General features: G+C 49.2%; 2 protein-coding genes across 14 annotated transcripts in view; one reads left to right on the top strand and one right to left on the bottom strand.

The window, feature by feature from the left end:
- The window catches only part of CDH23 (cadherin related 23), a 182,306-nt gene that overhangs the window by 82,849 nt on the left and 79,513 nt on the right, over positions 1-19,944 (top strand). For all 12 annotated transcript variants that reach the window (XM_048310984.1, XM_048310985.1, XM_048310987.1 and 9 more), the window contains 3 exons: positions 2,825-2,903; positions 11,849-11,961; positions 13,911-14,099. In XM_048310984.1, coding sequence (XP_048166941.1) covers positions 2,825-2,903; positions 11,849-11,961; positions 13,911-14,099 — 381 coding nt within the window. The remainder of the gene's footprint in view (positions 1-2,824; positions 2,904-11,848; positions 11,962-13,910; positions 14,100-19,944) is intronic.
- Positions 14,094-19,944, bottom strand: part of C8H10orf105 (chromosome 8 C10orf105 homolog) — a 43,060-nt gene continuing 37,209 nt past the window's right edge. For both annotated transcript variants that reach the window (XR_007205117.1, XR_007205118.1), the window contains one exon: positions 14,094-15,897. The gene's annotated coding sequence lies outside the window, so the exon portion shown is untranslated. The remainder of the gene's footprint in view (positions 15,898-19,944) is intronic.

Here is a 19,944-nt window from a genome sequence, read left to right as displayed (position 1 = left end):
GGGAATTGTTGAGATGTGGTTCATGGACGGTGATCTTTGCCATTGCGGTGTGGCTCCAACACTTGGTACCCTCACTACAAAGCCAATCCTTACGGCATGGATGTTATTCCTACCCTGTGCCACTTGCTCAGCCCCTTCCTGGAAGGCTCAAGATTGCTCCCAAACACTCTGGATGCTCAGGAAGGGACTGTCCATCCCCAGGAGGTGGCGTCTGCCAGTCTCGTGGACATTGGAAGAGTCTTGTGAAGGACCTGTCAGGAAGGATGGAAACCAGGTGGGATGTGAAGGATCTTGCTGTGGTTCCAGGAGACGGCATCCATGGATGGTAGGGAGCCGAGCACCACTCCATCACGTGTTCCTTGGACACTGGTGAAACGTGGCTTGTCCCCAGGAGAGGCTTGTGGAGCGGGAAGAGGAACATGGAGCTGCAAGGAGAGCAGGGGGAGCCCCAACACCAAAACCCAGCAGCATGATATCATCATCACGGGCCTGCCAAGGACAGGGTGAATTGCAGCATGGTCCCTCTCAGCCCTCATTCCTGTAATCAAATGTCTGGATAATTTCTTTCCTGTGGGCATCTCTGTGGCACACGCTGCTGAGATACCCGAATGAGATTCCCCATCCACCCCTCCCAAAGTTCCCCTGCTGCCACATCCACGCTCATCCTTTTATCTCTCCCTCCAGCCCTTCCTCTTGGCTCCTCCAGGAGGGGCCTCTCCCTCAGATAAAGCGGCCCATTGCTATTCCCCAGCCATCGCAGGGCCCTGCCTTCTCCCGCAGCTGCCTTCCCTCTGCAGGAGACAATTCCCATTCCGTGCTGCTCCCGAGCTGTGTGACAGGTGACGAGCGAGCTGTCAGACAGATCTGGTGCCTTCACCCACTGCCCCTTCCATGGGGGAGCTCCTGCTGCGCTGGGGAGGGGAGGGGGCTCACATCTGTCCTGTGGGACAGATTAAAGATTGTGTGGACTTTGATTCTGCTGAATATGAGTATAATGTATAATACAAGACATAAGATATATTAATACATATAATACAACATACAGTAAATAATACATATATTATATATATAATACAATTATATGTATATGTATAGTATAAGGTATAATATATTATAATTTAGGCAAAACTATGCTGGGACAGAGCACACTGAAATGCATCACCCTTTTTTCTCCCCCACTTTGCCCTGCCCTCCTTTCCACATCCCCTGTTCTGCTTTCCTACCTGCTCCTTCCCCACTTTTCCAGTGGTTTTTCTCTCTCTGTACTCCTTGGGAAAGCACAGTTATTGTCAGTAATTTAGAGGCTCTCTGAGCGGCTGCTGAGCCTCACCAGCCGAGTGCTGCTCAGAGGCCAGTGACCTGGGATTTATGGCTAATGTTCTCGGTTAATAACATGGATTTACTTAAGGAGTCCATTGAAATGCCCTCGGAGATCAGGGAACCGCAGCCTGCCTGGCCCTGGGAGCCTTCTTTATGGCCAGCAGCGGCATTGAGCCCACAGGGACACGGATCTGGAAGCCAGGGAAGATGGCAAGTCCCTGCTTTCCACCGGTGATGTTTCTGCCACAGCTTTCCCTTTGGTCTTCAAATGATGGATTGCAGGGCAAGCACAAGGCTGCCGACCCGCTCTGCTCCCTCATTAGATATGCAAACGCCTCTGCTGACATTTCCTTTGAGGGGAAAAAAAATTAAAAAATTTGCTGCTTTCCCCACTGTTAATAAGCCAATGAAAACAAGAACAGCTGAGTTGTAAATTTTTTCACACTACATTAATTACGGGCATGTGCATGTGTTGGTATTCACAGGGGCTCACTGCACTGCGGCGGTGGAAGTTGACTTATGGAGCAGGATATTTTTATTTCAAGAGCTAAACAAGAATTTTGGGTCCCTCTTATGTTCTTCTTGTCAGTTCTGGGGGACTCTTGGATCTTTCTGCTGGGCTATAGGAACAGTGTGTCCTGCAGGATGGAGGATGAGGTGGGTGAGCTGGCAGTTGCAGAAGCTCCTGCCTGTGGGCAATGCCTGGTTCTCAGCATCTGTCCAACCCTCCTCCTCAAGGGTTTCAGTTAAAATCTCTGCAGCTCACTTAGTTGTGCAGCTGGATGCTGATGGTCAGTGTGAGCATCCCTTATGGCTTGGGGTGCCTCATTTGAGGAACGCAGTGGGAGAAGAGGAAAGGCTGAAATTGGGAAGCCAGTGGAATATTAAACTGGTGTAGTGACCAAGCTGAAGGTCATAGTGAAAGGGAATCATTGCCTTTGGTTCTTGAGGGACTGCAGAGTGAAAATCCCTGAGGCAGAGGAGCACATGCTGTTGCCTGTCAGCTGTGACTCTGTGAGGAGGCTTCTCCTGGCTTTCCCAAGGCTGCACCTTCAGTTCTTCCTTCCTCTTCTTCCTTGAACAGCAATAGCTGTGCTTGTCACAGTGACCTCACTTCAAATACTGCTCCTGTGGGCAGGGGAGGAGCAGCACAGGGACAGAGTGTGGTGGGGCTCTCTCCAGACACTACGGAGACTTGCCCTGGCACAAACCTTCTGCACAGTGAAGCTCATCCTGCTCGGGGCTTTCCTTAGAGGACATGTCCTCCTGGTCACGCCCTCAGCATTCCCAGCTACATCCTGGCGTGGGTTAGCAGAATTCTGCAGCTCACACCAGAGTGATGAGTGGTGAGCCTGAACTGCTCCAAGGGCAGGTGATGGGACTTTTCCATGGCCTGCCATGTCCTAGGGCAGGTTATCCCTCAGCACCTGGCCCACGGCGATAGGTGCAGGCCATTCTGGGAGCCCCAGCAGTGCTGTGACACCTGTCCCCTGTCCCTCCCCAGGGTACCACTGTGCGGATGATAACGGCCATCGACCAGGACAAGGGACGTCCCCGGGGCATCGGCTACACCATCGTCTCGGGTGAGTCTTGGGGGACATGGAGGTGACTCCAGAAGGGATGGATGGAGGGGATAGCCCTGCAATAAGTCTTTGTACATCCCATCCCTGGGAAATCATGGAATAGAATAGACAGAATGACTTAGGATGGAAGGGGCCTTAAAGATGATTGTTCCAACCCCCCTACCATGAGCAGGGACACCTTCCACTAGACCAGGTTGCTCCAAGCAGATTTGACAATATCTCACACTGAAACCTTTCATTCCTGACGATGAACCACAAACAGCTCGGCTTCACACAATACCACGGAGGGGATTTTCTGTTCAGGAAGGGAACGCGAGTGATGGTGGACTGAATGGCTCCTGGTGGTTTCTGTGGTGTTTCCCAAAAGCTTCGGAAGCTGGGATGCAAGGGCTGGGCCCGTGAGGGTACAGAGCTAGAGAATGAAGCTTAATTAAAGTGGTGGTGGCTTTCTGCCTTCTGACAGGCACATGGATTGAGCCTGCCTTTGCTGTCGGGCTCTGAAGGCTGGGAACCCTTCTTGGTGTGGATGAGCGGATCATTGCTGGGCAATGCTTGGCCTCTTTGGCTGCGCAGCCTGCGGATCCCTTCCAATGGCAACAGGGGCAGGGCAGGCTGGGAAGGTGTTTCCAGATAAAACACAGCTTCCTTATGGAAAGGCCAGTTTTGGGGGCTTGGGCCCGTTCATTTAAGATGCCTTGAGCTCAGCAATCTCTGCCATACCCCAGCAGACTTTGATGCTCACAGGGCTGCACTCAGATGCTGCTTTGGTGAGGACAGACAGACTGCTCGAGGTGACCCAGGCATGAGGGACCAGCTTGGTGGGTGTGGGTTGTAACCCTATTCCTGGCATCACTTTTGGGGGGGGCTTCTTCCCAGCAAGAAATGGCAGCAGTGCCTCCCCTCCCCACTGTGCCACATGCTCCCGGTGCTGCCTACACGTGCAGAAATAATTTCCCAGTTTCTTCTCCTTAAAGCCCAGCCTTTTCAAACCCTCTTTTAATCAGCCTCGAGGGTCAAGGTGATTTCACCCTGACTTTCAAGCGCACTGATCCTGACTGCAAGTATCCAGACTTTGAAGATGCGAGGATTATTTATTCCTCTAATTCCCTCTGCAGTTTATTTGAGAGGTTCACCCAGATTGTGGGTAGCAGCTGGCCAAGGTGCAGCAGGGACTGTCTTTTGGCTGATATGGGATCTTTTTCACTGGAGACTGGACTGAAACATCAATCTAATTTTGCAGAGGTTGCTGAATTACGGTGAGGATGGTAAAATAGCTGTCAGCCTGGCCATCCTGGCCTGGGTGGGCAGTGGGATGGTGGAAGGGGAACCAGGATGCTCTGGGATTCAGGTGGTGGTGGAATATGGAGAGACCTATAGGAAGATCACTGCACACAGCCTTGCATCTGCTTGTGTATGCCAAGAGCTTAACCCTTGCCCGCAGTCCTGCCTAGTGGGGACAGCTCTCCTGTCAGAGGATCCAGCAGAACAGATCAAAGAGTGATTAAACTACTTTGCACTATTATTTTTTTTCCCAAACATGAGAATTACAAAGTGTTTTCTAACTGGCCAGGAATCCTCCTGTTGTCACCAGGGTCTCATGGAAAAGGGGTTGGATGGGAATGATCAGCCTATAGACAGAGCTGATGTGACTTTCTCATGTCTGAGAGTCCAGACGCAGGACTGGCATCTAATGCACTTCCAAAATCCTGCTCACCCAAGGCAAACCTTTTTTTTTTGGCAGGCAGGTAAAGCCTAATTAATTTCTCATTATCCTCAATCATGATGGTAAAGGTCAGCGAGCAGATTTTTTGCCTGAGCTGGAAAATTTTTATGGCAATTTTGCAAAAAAAAAAAGCCTAACATATGGGAACGGGGAAGCAAATTAAATTAGAAACCGACCATAAGCAAAAGTGAAAGTGGCTGGTGGAAGTAGTAATTATACCTGGCTCTTCAGCTCCCTTCCAGGAGGGGAGGTGGCAGTGATGCTGCTCCCATTTCCCTGCAGGGATGGGTGATGCCTTTTCCCGGCTCTCACAGTTTTTTGGGCACAGAGTTAGCATGTGGCTGGTCTGATTTTGCCTTTTGGGCTTGTATATACAGCAGTAGAGAGCTGAGAAGCAACCTGGCCGTCCATCATACCTTCAGTGTTAACACCTAAAGCATTGGTATGATTTGGAGGTGGAGTTTAAAAATTAATTTGGAATTGCTGCTGTCCTGTTCAGCTCCATCCCTCGGGCAGCCACGGCCAGGGATGTACTGCAGCAGCTCTTATTTATACAGCTATCTCCAGCACAAGGTCCTCCCGTGACAGGAACACAATAAAACTAAAAGATTAACCATAACCACATAAAATACGACTGGAGATCTAACTTTATGCTGCCAGCTTACAAAGCTGTTAAGGCTGAGATGATGGAGGAGCACAGGTGTAGCTGTGCCATGGCTTTGGCTACTTGTCCTGCCTGCATTGGGAATAATTTCCATATCTAACAGGGAAATGCCATTCAGTTGTTATTCCCCCTTCCTTCCCATCAGAGTGTTTTAACTCCAGGAAAATGTACTTTTTCGCTTCACACTTCACAAGGCTTCACTAGGCTCACTGCCTAGTTAAAAAAGAAATCCAGATTGAGACCTCACAGTTCAAGCCCCTCGTGCCAACAGGCTGGTCAGTGCCAGGGCTCCCATTGCTGCAAAGGGTGTTCCTGCTGCTTTTCCTGTGGCCAGAGCCCTGTGAAAGCCCTCCCTCCCCGGCTGCAGTGACGGGTTGGAGATGCTCAGCCACTGAGGTCAGGACTCTGTTTGAAGGACAGATAATTAATCCAGCAAAGTAATCCACAGCTCCTTTTTGGCAGATTTATGGAGATAGCCTCTGTACTGGGGACTCTGCCTCATCATCTTTCATTTCCCAGGCAAAGCGAGTGACTTGTTGTATAACACGACCTGTTCTAGATAAGGCTTTTCATTTAGGGGAACTCTCTGGGCTAACAGAGATTGATTTTCCCGGCAGAAATCGGGAGGGCCCTGGCGTTTTGGGCAGGATCAGCCCTGCAGACGGCAGTGTGTTTTCACATTTGCTGCTGCTGCACATCGCCTGGGGCATGGGGAATCCTCTGGCTCTTTAAGGGAAGGATTTTTAGCGTGAATTAAATGGCAATTTAATTAATAGGCGGGAGGAGACTTTGGCCCGCAAGCTTTTACTACGAAAACATATTGACTCACATGTTGCTGGCTAGCAGTAAACTTTGGGCTTCATTTATTTCCAGGATAGTCAGGAGACTTGGAGTCTCCAGGCAGGAGTATGTGAAGGTGACCTGTGCTGCTTGGGCAGGCACGGAAGGGTTAACCCAGGGGAAAGGGTCCCAAATGTCAGTCTCTGACTGCCTGACACATTTCAGGTGCAGTGATGGATGGGCAATGGGAGATTGCACAAGGGCAATCCATACGTCCTTCCTGGGGCTTGGAAAGTCCTTCAGGAGAGAGGGGAGTGAGCTTTCTTTCAGTCAGAGAGCTGGTCCTTAGGGCTATTCACAAATCCTTAGGGTTGGGGGTTCCCTCCCCCTCCAAGTGGATTGTTTTATGGGACTGATGCAGTTTCTAGCAAAGCCTCTCTTCCTTAAGGTGGTCCATCCTGAGGGAAACATGAATTAAAAAACATTATTTGCACAATGTTATAGAAGTGTGACTTACAAAAGTGCAAGGGAAGCTGAAAAGAATTGTTCTCCATCTCCTGGATTTCCTGCTAAAGAATAAAATGTCATATATATAAATATTTTTTTCTGTATTAAAAAAAAAAAATATATATATATGAGTAAAAATCAGTGCAGTAGCTCAGAACATGTTTCCCATGCTCTTAACAGAGCCAGTGTGCCCCACTGCCTTCCTTAAGAAAGTGCAGCATGAATCCTTGAGGAAAGGTCAAGTGGCCAAAGAGGTCTCCATGCCCTCAGCTGCTGACATTGCCCTGCGTAGCTTGACCTGACTTAATAAAGAAGGCAGAGCAAAGCAACCACTTCCCTAAAACCCTTAAACCAGGCATCAGGTGGAACCCTTGGAAGTGGGGACCTGCTCATTTTACTATTCCCTACATCGCGCCAGCTTTTCCCCACATTCGACTCGCTCGGTGAGCTACCGGGGTCTTAAAGCTCTCATAAATTACACCTGCTGGGAGGGCCTTCCAGTGTGATTTAAAGGCAGCCATCATAGCAGAACATTTCTGTAGGAGGACACGCTGATGGGTGGAAAAGTGCTTTGCGCCACGTTATCCATCAAAAGCTGTTTTTCCCACCCTGCCAATGCAAGAGGATGAGACAGCACAAAGCAAAGATGGTGGCTGTGGTCACAGCCCCTCTTTCCTTGGCTCAGTTGCTCCCCATCTTTCTCCACGCTGTTAATGATGTTTTGTTGTCACATTGGCATCTGGCTTCGGCTCCCTGGCAATCCAGGAATCATTGGAAAGAGATATGATTGGGATAATGGTTTGCATGGCAGGTGGTCCCCCAGCAAATGGCCCTTGGTAATTAAAACTATACATTCCCTTTTATGTGTAAATAGGAAAAAAAAGCATATTTTCTGTTTAATTTCTGAGACTTCCTATTTAACTTGTGGTATTTAATGTGTATTCAAGGCTGAGCAACCTGGTCTAGTGGAAGGTGTCCCTGCCTGTGGCAGGGGCTTGGAATGAGATGATCTTTAAGATCCTTTCCAACCCAAACCAGTCTAGGATTCAATGTTGACAACCGGTGGAGAAAGATGAACCAGGACCACCTCTGTTCATGTTGTGGCTATAAAAAGCAACTGGTTCTGAGATGATTTTCAATGAAGGAATTTCAGAAAGCTGTGGAGCCTGGAGATGTGAGGTTTACATCAAAAAGCCCATTTTAGATGATGTGGGGGAATGATGGTTGTGGTCCAAGACTCAGCATCCTTTTGTGTGAAGAATTACACTCAGAGCAGAAACTCTGCGGGCTCTGTTCTCTCTGGTACTTGGCCACAGCTCCCAGGAAATTTGGGAGGGAGAAGATTGCACCTTGGGTGATAAATATCTCCTTTTATTTCCTTGTACTGTACATTCCATTCTAAAAAAGGGAACTATGCAAGCATGTGATCTGGAAGATCAGGAGTTCTGCTGGTTGTGCTAGAATGGACAAATCCTTTGGGAAAGATACTAAAAAGGCCTGTTTGCAGAGCAGGCATGTGAGAAGGAGCACTGGCACACAGCTTTGGGCTCGGATCTGTTACCCCTAAGAGCTGCGTCTTCCCAGAAGAGCAGCAAACCAAAGTCCCGAGCAGGAGAAAGGGGCACTGTTTCACTGTTCTGTACAGCAACTCGATTTCCCGGAAAGCTCAGACTGTAATAACCCCTTTTCCTTTGGAAATGACTTGTTGCCTTTGAATTTAAGCACAGGGCAAGGTCCCTGCCCTGGCAGTGCTTCTCTGCCTGTGGCCAGGGGGCAGAAACTCAAGGTGAAGAGCAGCAGGGTGCTCACGGCAGCTGATGGACTATTTATACGCTAATAACTGTGTCTGTTGCTGACTCCATGAACCACATCCAACAGCATCTATTTCGGTGCCGAGGAGCCCTGACGGAGCACATTTCGATTAATAAATTATCCGGAGCAAGGTGTGTGATGGGTTCCCCTTTCACATCTCATGAAAGTCACCCGCTCCAAGTTCAGTGGCGGCTTCCCAACATGAGCAGCCCTTCCTGCAGAGGGGGTGGGAAAATTATCCTGCCCAGGGAAAGCAGCTTGCCCTGACTGACAGGTAGCTCTTCACTAGAGCAGGACAGTAGCTGCATCTCTCCCTCCGAACAATTTGAACATGCTCAAAGGCTAAAGGGGTAGGGAGGAAGGAGGAGATATTGATGTCTTCTTTATTTTTCCCCCTTTTTTTTTTCCTTTTTCTTCCCCCCCTTCTCTGGGTTTGAGCCAGTACTTTTAATGGCCTTTTTAAACTGAGAGCTTGGCTGAGGGCAATTAAACATTATGGCTCTCATCTATAAAACCCCTCGTTATAGCAGTGTTCCTCCAAAATGACGCCTATGCCACCATCCGTTCCTCAATGAGCCTGGAAAAACATTCGGAATGGGCTTCTGTGATCCATCCCATTGCTCCCAACCCAGCATCCCGTCAGTCCCTGCCTTCTCGGCTGCAGTGTATGCAGGAGGTGCTGCTGTCCCTGTACCTGTGCATGGACAGGCGGATGGGAAACTTTTCCTTCTACTTGACCCATGTCACAACAAAAAGCTGGGTTTATAGGCCCTGAGCAAGCCTGGTCCTTGCCGGGTGGGAGCAACAGGTCTGTCAGAAGTGGATTCATACTGCTGTCCCAAAGGTCTCAATTTTTTTGTTGTTGTCATTCTCCCCTTCACTCTTTTTGATATTTAAAACATTTGTCCTTTGTTTTCCTTCTCTCTGCTCTTCTTCGCATTTTGCTGCCCAGCCTTTCCCTTCCTGTCCTTTAATTTCTGCCAGGTCCCTGTGTGTCCCTCTGGTCTCTCCAGAAAGACGCAATTGGCTAATTTCCCCCCACCTTATTTTTTTTCCCCTTGTTCTCAGGAAAGTGAAGGCATGTGAAGATGATTAGAGAGATTTTGCAAGGAAAATGTCTCGGGAAATGGGCATTAGGATCACTGGTCAGAGCAGTGAGGAAGTGGTGGTTGGAGAGGTATTGTAGAGGAAATCATGAAAGGCCTCTGGGGGATAAGTTTGGAGACACCTCTTTCCTTAAATTTGCAAATTCACAAAGTCAGGAATTCTCTGCTAGCAGAAAGGAAGCCCCAGTGGGCATAGGATGAGTATCTGATGCTGTTGGGGAGGCTGAGATAAAGAAAAGCCTCTGGTGTGCAGCCTGGGAGGCCTTTGGGTCCCCAATTTAGTTGCTCATCCTTCAAAAAGTGACTGTGGTCAAATATGAAATGCATAACCATTTTTAGGGCACGGAACACAGCGCTGTGTTCGGTCAAATTCCTGTCCTATTGACCTAATTCCACTAAATTCCATTGTTCCTGCATTTTATTACACTTTATATTAGGGGGAGGTGACCCCGAGGTGTAAACTTGACCATGGCACCCTGGTATCCTGGAGCATTTAAATGCCTCACAGCACAGTCCAATCCATCTTGTGGAGTGCCCTTCAGAGCTGGGATCGGAAGAAGCTTCCTAAGGAGTCAGCCATAAATTACAGTGCAGGAGTGGGAAGTCAGGATGGAAAGAGGGGAATTGTCCAAGGGAGGAAACTGGAGATCTTCATGTACAGTGGCAAAAGATTAGGAAAAAAACCAACAAGGCTGCTTCTAATATTTTAAGTAGCCTGGCATCAGCTCATTAAGCTGGTGAGAGGTCAGTGGGGCATTTCGGATGGAGAGAAGAGAGGACCAAGGACAGGAATGGGAGGAATTTGGTCCAGGAGGAAGATAGAATGGCTCAGTAATGGGGAGAAAGGTATTAAGGCAGTTAGGGCTCTGGGAGAGAGAGGAGAGGCCAGGTGGCTCCTGGGGTGGGAGGGAGGGAATGGCCAGACCTGGAGACTTTGGCCATCCTGAGAAAGGTGCAGCTGTGATCAAACAGAGGTTGGAAGGGAATGAGGTGGATGCTGAGTGATGGGAAACAACTTTCTGCGGCAGAAGATCTGTCTTGCAGCTCCCTTCCAGGGAAATGACAAATGCTGTGTGTGTTTCGTTCATGCTGAGATGTATTGAGAAGACAGGATTTATTTTTTACTTCCTTTTGACTGGGATGACTGGAATGTACCTGCAGGGTTTCCTGGCTCCCGTCTGGGTCTGGATCAGGGGTTTCTGCATGCCTTGAGATGCTGAGGGGAGCTGTGTGGGTGACCATATGCCAGGATATAACCTCCTTGGTCATCACTAATTTAGCAGACTGCTCTGGTTTTGTGTCAGGCTGGTGTCAGGCTGGTGTCAGGTGTCCCAGGCTCCACACACCAATTGCTTGCTTTTGTCTGGCTCACAGGGAGAGCACCTGGAGTTGTCACAAGTGCATTCCCAGAGGAGGACATTGTCCTTTTAGTATCTGCTGGCCATGAGACTCGAGTGTTGTCTTAATCCTCTCTGGGTGTCTAATTCCAGAGGAGAATTCAAGCTGGGGATGGGATGGTCCATGGAGGCAGCCCAGCCCTCTGTGGCATCCTGGCTGGTTGCTTGTATGTAGGGACAGGGGCCAAATTTGGTTCCAGTAGAGGAAAAACCAGGCAGCTGCACAAGGTCAACGTATCTGGCAAGAGCATAAAAGCAGGGCAAGAGCCTGCACTACTTTGCTGATACTTTCCCTGGCTTCAAATACATCCAGCTAAGAAATTCCTGAGCTTTTTGAGGCTTCTCTATTACTTGATAGAATTTTTTTCTTTCTTTAAGCTCTTCAGCCTCTCCTTGAATACATGTGGACTTGTATCCCCCTCAGCACCCTCTGGCAAGAGGTCCCACAGCTAAACCACCACCTGTAATGTGGAGAATTCCTTGTGAGCTTGGTTCATCTGTGCTTCCCTGTGATTATCCTGGACTGGTGTCCCTTAACTCCTGTATTTTAGGAGACAGGCCATGCCCACCCTGGGAACATGGTACCCTGCGAATGCAGGTGGTCACTCAGAGGGAAGCAGCTGGATTTGGTCCTGCTTTCAGCTTTGCTGTTGGACGTTTTAATAACTAAACCCCTTTGAAATTCTTCAGCTGCTTCCAGCATTGGCAACTTTTGACTGTGGAGGAAGAGCCCCATTTTGAGCCCTAAGCCGGGGCAGATGAGAGGAGGAGAGGAGTGTTAGAGCCATGACATTTTAAAGCACATTGGAATGGTATGCCAGGTTCCCAGAGCCCAGTGCAGCCTGTGCCCAGCTTGGAGCTCATGTCCTCCTGCTTCTCTCCCTCTGTTAACCCCAGCACTTTTTGGGATCAGCTGTGCCAGCTGCTTGCGCTCACATTCCTGTTATTTTTCTCAGGTAACACCAACAGCATCTTTGCACTGGACTACATCAGCGGAGCCTTAACCCTGAATGGGCCCCTGGACCGTGAAAATCCCTTCTACAGTGCTGGATTCATCCTCACAGTGAAGGTGAGCCCTCCTCCAGCCAGGAAGCACATTGATAGAGCAGGATGCAGAGGGCATCCTGCCTGGGGACAGCCTCTTCCAGGTAGCGCTGCAAACCTGGGATATGTTGTTCTTTTGGGCATGCAGAGCCATGATGTGCTGGCCAAGGCAGGTGAGATGTTAAGCACAGCCGTCTTGTCTGGTGGCCCAAAACATCATTCACTCAATATGGATGTATAAGGGCATTTTTGGTGTCCTGCCTGTGGCCGTGTCTTCTGGCAGCATGCAGATACCCCGAGGTTGCATATAGCACCAGACACATATTCAGGCACCTGAATTGTGCCTGCTTTTGCCTGTTTCCCCTCTTTCTCCCCACCAAAACCCTGGATAAACATGACATTTTGTCTCGTCAGCAGGCAGTGGTGTAACAGGGCATCATCTGTGCCTGCCCAGCACGGGGAGGGAGTGATGCTGGAAGTTGCCTTCTCAAGAAAAGGCACTGGAGCGTGGCTTTCCAGCCCCACCAGCCCCACCTGAGAGTGGCTCCCTGGCTCTGCTCACAGCCCTGTAATTAAAATCAATACTAAGCTGGGCAGCTGGTTGGAAACACATTTAGAAGTATAGATTCTGCTGGGCCAGGGTAGGGAAAAATCAGCGGTGTAGGAAGGGTCATTGATTGTGAGGGAGGCAGCCAGCACACCGCCTTCTTGTTTTGGCAAGTGTCATGCTTTTTGGAGGGGGGCAAAGAGACAAGAAATCACCCCTCTAGGTCCCAGACACAGTTCATACCATGGGGCTTTGTGTGTGAGGAAGAGATCCTCACCCATCCGTGGTATCTTTTCATTCAGGTTTTGTAGTTTCAAAAATCAAGACAGGGAGGATTGTCTGATTTTAATAGGGACAAAAATATCTGTTTAATCTTGGAAAGGTTTGTGAGCCTGAAAACTTGCCCGTTTTCCTCCCTGCATGATAATGAAGTTCCAACCATATTCTGTTGATCTGATAGATTTCTATGTCCTATCCCCACAAACTTCGCATCCTCCCGCAAATGCCAGCTCTCTGTGTCCCGCATCCCCAGGACCCAGAATGTTCTCTGCTGCTCTCATCCTGGAGCACACAGTGAAAATACAGCTGGATTGCTCCTCGCTGGGATCAGCCTGTTCTGCTGTTGTGTGCAGAAGCAGTGAATAGCAATGAGCCATGTGGGTCGTGATAGCGTTGCTTTTCCATGCCCACAGCAAAGCAAGATTATCCAAAGGACAAGAGGAGGGACTCAGCTTGAAAAGGCTGTTCCACGAGTCTTGCTTCTCTGGCATTAAAATCTGCACTCTTTCCTTTTGGGAAGGCAGAACTAAAGTCCTTCTTGAGACAGAGGTGTGATGTGGACTCATGACTCAGCTCTGTATTTAGACACATGTTGCCAAACCTATTTTAAGGTCTAAATCTTCTTTTCCTCTGGTGCCCTAGTTTTCCATCCCTATGTTTTTTAGCATCCTGTGTGGTTCACTGTCAGCTCCCATCCCCAGGGATGGCTGAGGAGAGATCATTGAGCCTTCCTTTATTTTGCGGACTGTCCCCTGCATCTCACAAGGGATATTTATTTTTGTTTAAATGCTTGTGGCAGAGAAAACTCCTACTTGTTCTTCTGTGACTCCGGATCCTGCCAACCTGTGGCGTGATAGAGGCAAGTGAGAACTTGGCCACAGCCATCCACAGCCATCCCAAGGGAAATGTTAAACCCCTGGGAAGTTTTGTGAGAGTATTGTGGGACCAAAGCATGGGTGATGGGAGAGCTGGGCCAACATCTCTATGTGTTAATGGGACAATGGCAGAGCCAGCTGGGCACTCTTCCATGGCAAAGTGGAGGAAGAGAAAGCTGCAAGTGTCTCTCACCACACCATGCACCATACACACTTTCTTTTACATTTATTCTTTCTGAAAAATAAAGGCTCCCCTGCTTTCTCTCCTTGCAGGGGACGGAGCTGAACGATGACCGCACTCCCTCCAACGCCAGCGTCACCACCACCTTCAACATCCTGGTCATTGATGTCAACGACAATGCTCCCGAGTTCAACAGCTCTGAGTACAGTGTGGCCATCCCAGAGCTGGCCCAGGTGGGCTTTGCCCTTCCCCTCTTCATCCAGGTGCAGGACAAGGATGAGGTGAGGTATCCTGTCCCTCCTTTGCGGGCTAGCACTGGTTTGGTTTTGGGCTGTGCAGGGGAGAAGTCGCCGAGGAACCTGTGATGAAGTGCATGGTTCTGTCCCAACATCCACTTTTTCAGTTCTTACTGCTGCCATTGCTCTGTTTGCTTGTGTACCCCAAGTCCAGTTTCCCTCCCCAGGGTGCAGGCATGGCACAAGCTCTAATGCAGCCAGGACTATACAGCCCCTGAGAGCCAGAAAATAGGATTGTCTGGGAGGCTGATCCCCGCCTGCTTCTGAGGGCTCTTCTCAGGCAGTGCATTGCCAGTCTGGTCTAGCAAAGGAGTTTTTCTTCTGGGCCCCCAGGGGACCTGCCAGGGACAGGGAAGACAGGAGCCCCAAGCTCTCTGCCCCGGCTGCTGAGGGAGAGGTGCTGCTGCTGTCACAGAGGAGGTAAGGGATGCCCATCAGCATGGGGAGGACTGGGATACCAGTTCATCACTGCAAACAAGCCAGGAGCGTTGGAGGCTTGTTCCTCCCACGTGTCAGTGGAGCTCCTATTTGTCACGCACCGATCCGTGCCGTGTTAGGGATTGCAGCCTGTTTTCCAGCCTTGGGCTCCCAGCCTTCAATTACTCTGATTATTTGACTTGTGCAGTTCACGTCTGGCTGCTCCTGTGTGCTGGTCCCCCCCGAGCCCTGCCATGCTGCCGGGTGTCTGCTCCAAACCAGTGCTGACACCTCATGGTGAGCTGTCCAAAATCCCTTGGAAAGGCTCTGCCTGCAGGCTCCTGCTGTTCCCATTCTTCTTCAGGCTGAGCAGGAGATGAGGGGAGAGGATTTGTCAGAATAAATGGCATCGTAGAATGGTTTGGGTTGGAAAGGACCTGAAAGATCATCTCGTTCCAACCCCCCTGCCACAGGCAGGGACACCTTCCATTAGACCAGGTGGTTCAGAGCTCCATCCAGCATCATGGCAAAACATCATCAGGGTGTTTTCCTGATGCTTCAGGTAATGGGAAACAAAACATCCTCCCCTGGCCCCCAAAATCCCAGTGGGTCAGTTAAAATGTGCATCTTTTCAGATGCCTTTTGTGACTCAGAAGATATACTTGCTGTTTCCTAGCCCGGGGTGGAGTTCACCCCGTCTCATCAAGCCACCCAGAAATCCCATTTTTTTTCATCTGAAGTGATTATGACACAGAACTAATAATCTACTGGTGACATGATGTCACCATACAGGAGTTATGAGTTCAGCCTGAAGAGGTGCAGATGAGCTATTAAGCAGATAAAGAGACTGTTTTTTCTTGAAAATGTCAATTGCTAATAAAGAAGATATGAATATGACAGATGCTTAGGATAGTTTCTGAATAGAGATGCTGTCATGCTTTATGAGAGATGTCAGCAGATCCATTCTTGAAGGGCATTGTAACACTTCTGTTTGTGCCACCAGGATGAAGGATCTGTCATTATTTCTGGTTAAAAGCTCATTTTATTGGAGTGACTCCCATTCAAGAATTCACTTTTCAGCCTTGCTAATTTTAAAATGGGAGAATAAAAAATAGCCTTGCCTTCCACATCGCACCAGCAAAAAATAGATGCTGTTCTTTTGATGTATTTCTTTAACTTCCTGAGATTTCCCCAAAAGAATTGGCTGAGATTTTTAAAACTGCTGAGAGAGGATCTCTTGTGCTGAGGGAGTCTGAAGGAGTTTTACTGTACACGTCTTCAGAGACCATCATATTAGCACAGATTGCTTTGACCATGGCATTATTTTCACTGATAAGAAGCAGAGGAGAGCTGATTCTTGGAATATCTGGAGAGAGAAAAGTTACAAGCAATTGGTTACTTTTTTTCTGCATTATCCTGCAATGGATCTTCCTTATTTCCTCTCATGGGTGCTTGCAACTGGGTTAACCATCACGGTAGCACTTTGGGGGGAAAAATGGGGAGAAGATGCCCGGGTTGTGAAAAAGATGTGTGTGAGATAGAAGTAGGACTGCACCTACAGCCAGCACTGCTTCCCAGAGAAGTATTTCTAGAACTCTGAAGACCCATCAACTTTCAGTGAAAAAACTAAAGAAAGGTTAGATAGTTGCCTGACAGTGATATTTTGGATGCTCAAGTACCCCGTGAGAGCTGTGAGGGTTTTACAAACCATCTGGATTTGAGGTAGCTGAGGTGGCACTGGGCTCTCTCATCTTTCCGTGGATGCAGGGGTGGGAGGATGTCTTGGCAAGGACCTAGGTCTTCAGGCAGGGATGTGACTGAGGACGTGGCTGACAGAAGCTATTCTGGCAGCACTAGCTTCATGCTGGAGATGACACGACTCATTTGTGTAAGGGGCAGAGGGAAACAAGAAGAGAATTATGCACATCTCCAGGGAAAGCAAAGAGAGAAATAAATGAGAGCAGATGGGTTGAGACATGGGAGATCAAAACTGGAGTCTTTGGGAAGATCACTTTGCTCGAGTTTGTCTCCTGCCTCCCAACTTATGTCATGAAGTCCTGGGAGAGTCCCTTGGCAGATTGGTTTCTTTCCTGAGCCAAGCCCCCCAGCCTTGTTCTGGCCCCTCCAGAAAATTCAGGCACTGCTCCTTCAGCGCTCCAGCTTGTTGAGGTCCTGCTTGGATGGAGTAGCCCACGCCTGGACCTTACTCTGTGCAGGAGTCCTGTGGCGCTGGGTGGTTTTGGGGAGCCTTCCTGTCATTGTGCCTTTGTAGAGCTGGGCCTTTAAAACACACCGTGTGGGCTGCCAAGGCTGTTAAACAGGGTTTTTCATAATAAGGCCCACACAGCCTTTTTTAACTGTGGGGTTTTTGGTCTTTCTTTCTTCTGGTGTGTTTTGCACAAACTGAAATGATGGCTTTTGGAAGGAGTCAGATTAAACAATTCAGCAAAGCACTTAAAAATGCATTTCCGAGGCACACAAGACCACACTGAAAGCCTGTGCTTGGATTTCCCTCTGTGTTGTAAGTGCCTTTCTGCAGCTTGGCTGGCATTAATCTCTCAGACAAGGTACCCAAGTGAGTGTCTCCAAGGAGAAGCCCTTCCTTGGAGTCTAGCCCCTGCAAACTCCCAGCTTCCATCCCCCAGATGTGGCCATGGTCTTGCTCCAGGAGGAGCTGGCTGGGGGTGCAAGGTGGAATGGGGAGCTTCTCAAGAGGGATGCAACCGGGTTGAGCTGAGGTGGCCCCACATGTGGATTTGGGGTGCAGCCAAGAGGTGTTCAACCAGGTGTGCTGGTTTTCCTTTCTGCATTCTCTAGGACTTAGTGGAAGAGAAAAAAGCATTAATTGCTGTGCAGCTGAGTTCCTCTCCCTGCCAGATAGAGAGCAGACACTTGAACAGCTTTCCCAAGCCATTCAAGAGCTGTTTATGAAAATCCATTGAAGTTCCCCAGTGTTTAGACTGAGCCTACACTCAACTGGTCACCCCCGCGCTGTGGTTGGGTTCTCCTCTCATTCACATTGTGGTAGTTCAGCAGGGAGGAATAAATCCTGTGTATGAGGCAGAAGATTAAAGCATTGACTTACCTGCTTTTACAGCAAAGTTTGTTTCCAGGTTGAGAACTGGAGCCCTGAGCTGTGGAACAGGTTGGTGATAATTCAGAGGGCTCATCTGCTCCTGGGCTGGCTGATTTGGGGGACATGGCTGTCCTTTTTGGATATGCTGGTGTTCTATACTGTTGCAGTGGGGATACTGCAACACGCATATACCAAACCAGGTGTCCCGTGGAAAGGAAATATATATGGACAGACAGATTCTTGCTAGATGTTTCAGAGATGTTTATTTCTCCAGCCGCATGACCGGAGCTCTGCCCAGGAACTGTTCCAGTCACGGGACCAAGGGTCCTTCTGCCCGCGCAGGGAACACAAACCAACCAATGGGAACGAGGCTGAGCAGGGACAGGGAAACCCCGTGTCTGTGCCCTCAGGGCCCCTCTCCCAGGGCTCCATGGCGGGGGAGGGACCCCAACACTATACCTGGTGGCTTGGTCACAGGGAGAAGGCAAGGGTTTGGCCATCCAGGAAAAGGGGCAGGGTATCCTTCCGGTCATCCCCCACTTCCTGTGGCTCCAAGATCCATGGATGCATGTTAAGGGAAGCAGCAGCCTGCTCTCCCAGGGCATGCCAGGGAAACCAGCTCTCTCACCATGACTTCCACTTCATTTTCCTCGACACAGTTGAGTGAAGAGGAAGAAAAGGGCAGAGGCTGTCTGAAGCACCACTATGATGGCCTGACATTTCAAAATCATTTTGAAACAATTCTCTAAAATAAGCATATCGAGGAAGGTAAATGGGGAATTTAAAACAAGGAAAATCTGGGCCATGGGAATACGCTCTCTTTGTTGCACAGAGCTCCACCAGTGACCCCCATCAGGATATCCTGTGTGCCCATGCATGTGCAGGTGGCAATATATGAATCATCCAGGGCATATATATGCATATGACAGGCACAAGCACTATAAATATGATCTACATGGCAAGAAACTGTAAAGGGGAATTGACGGCGCACAAGTATTCTCTCCCAAAAGTGCCAGCTGCCAGTCGGGCTGAATTAGATTTCACAGGGGTTTTTGCAATACATGGAATTCACCAGCAAATTACCCTTAAAGAGGGAAAATCAATCATTTGGAGCAGAGATAAGCTGAAGGCGAGGCAGCCTCGGATTGATCCCGTCTGTGCAGGCGTGTGTGGAATTCAGCAGATAACCTGGGGAGAGCGGGGAAGGAGAAAACTCCTCCAGGAGGGAGGGAACGGGCAAGGACTGACACTTAGGATGGACAAAAAGATGGGAGAATAGGGCTGCTGGCATGGGGAGGAGGATCAGAAGGGTCGGGGAGCATTTTGCTCCAGGCATCCTGCATTGCCCGCCAGCCCGGTGAGTTCCTTAGGGATGCAGGGGACAAGCGCCAGTGCCCAGTGAGCCCTCAAAAGGGTTACTGGCACTGGGTGGGAGAGGGGTGCTGGGAGTCCAAGCTGGCTGGGCCGTGGGAGAGAGGCAGGCAACACCCAGAGGGCTGTTCTAAGTTAAATGCTTTGAAATGGGCATAGGGAATAACCCCCTTCATGTCTTGTCTTCTCAAAGCAGGGATTAAGCGTTATTTGTGTGTGACTCACTAGAACCAGGTGTAAGTTATCCAAGCCCAACAAAAAGGCACTAATTGCTCTCAAAAAACCACCAATTTCTTCTTCCCCCTTCCTTCACCTCCACTCCTGAACTCTCACCTCTTTCCTTTCTTTGTAGACTTCCCAGAATGAGGAATATTAAAACCTCCATAGCTTGTTGTAGGTAATAGCCCATGCCTAGAAAGTGACTGGGAGGAAAGCTGGAGTTGCACTGGATTTTGTGCTTCAGGAAGGCAGGGAAAGCAAATTGCACCGAGGGACCCAAAGGCAGACCTGTACTGAGGCAGCGTGAAAAGAACAAAACTGAGGATTCCCAGGCTGCTTTTTCCAAATCTAGTTCACTTTGTGCTGAAAATGACTGCAGGAAATCAACCTACCCACGCACCTCAGGGAATAGTGTGGTTGAGGAAGGGTTGTCTGCTTGTCTAGGGATTTGGATTATATTTTTTTAATTTGTTTTCTTCTGTAGCCCTTGGTAAGTGATGCTAAATATTTGCTGTGACTGCTGGAAGGTGGAATAATTCCTGAAACATTTCCGGGTGTGCTCCCATGAAGAAGGGGCTGGGTGGGAGCAGAAGTGATGGATGAAGCCAGCAGGTGAAAGTGGGTGAAAAAGCAGCAATAAAAATGATGATCCATCCTCAGTCTCAGCTGAAACAGCTGATGTGGCTGCCTCAGCCTCCTGATGGGAGAAGGAGTTTCCTGATTCTTGGTGAGCTCTGCCATGCAAGT

The sequence above is a fragment of the Corvus hawaiiensis genome, chromosome 8 (assembly GCF_020740725.1).
Source record: "Corvus hawaiiensis isolate bCorHaw1 chromosome 8, bCorHaw1.pri.cur, whole genome shotgun sequence".
In the NCBI taxonomy this organism is placed as follows: Eukaryota; Metazoa; Chordata; class Aves; order Passeriformes; family Corvidae; genus Corvus; species Corvus hawaiiensis.
This window is presented reverse-complemented; position numbering and strand designations above follow the sequence as displayed.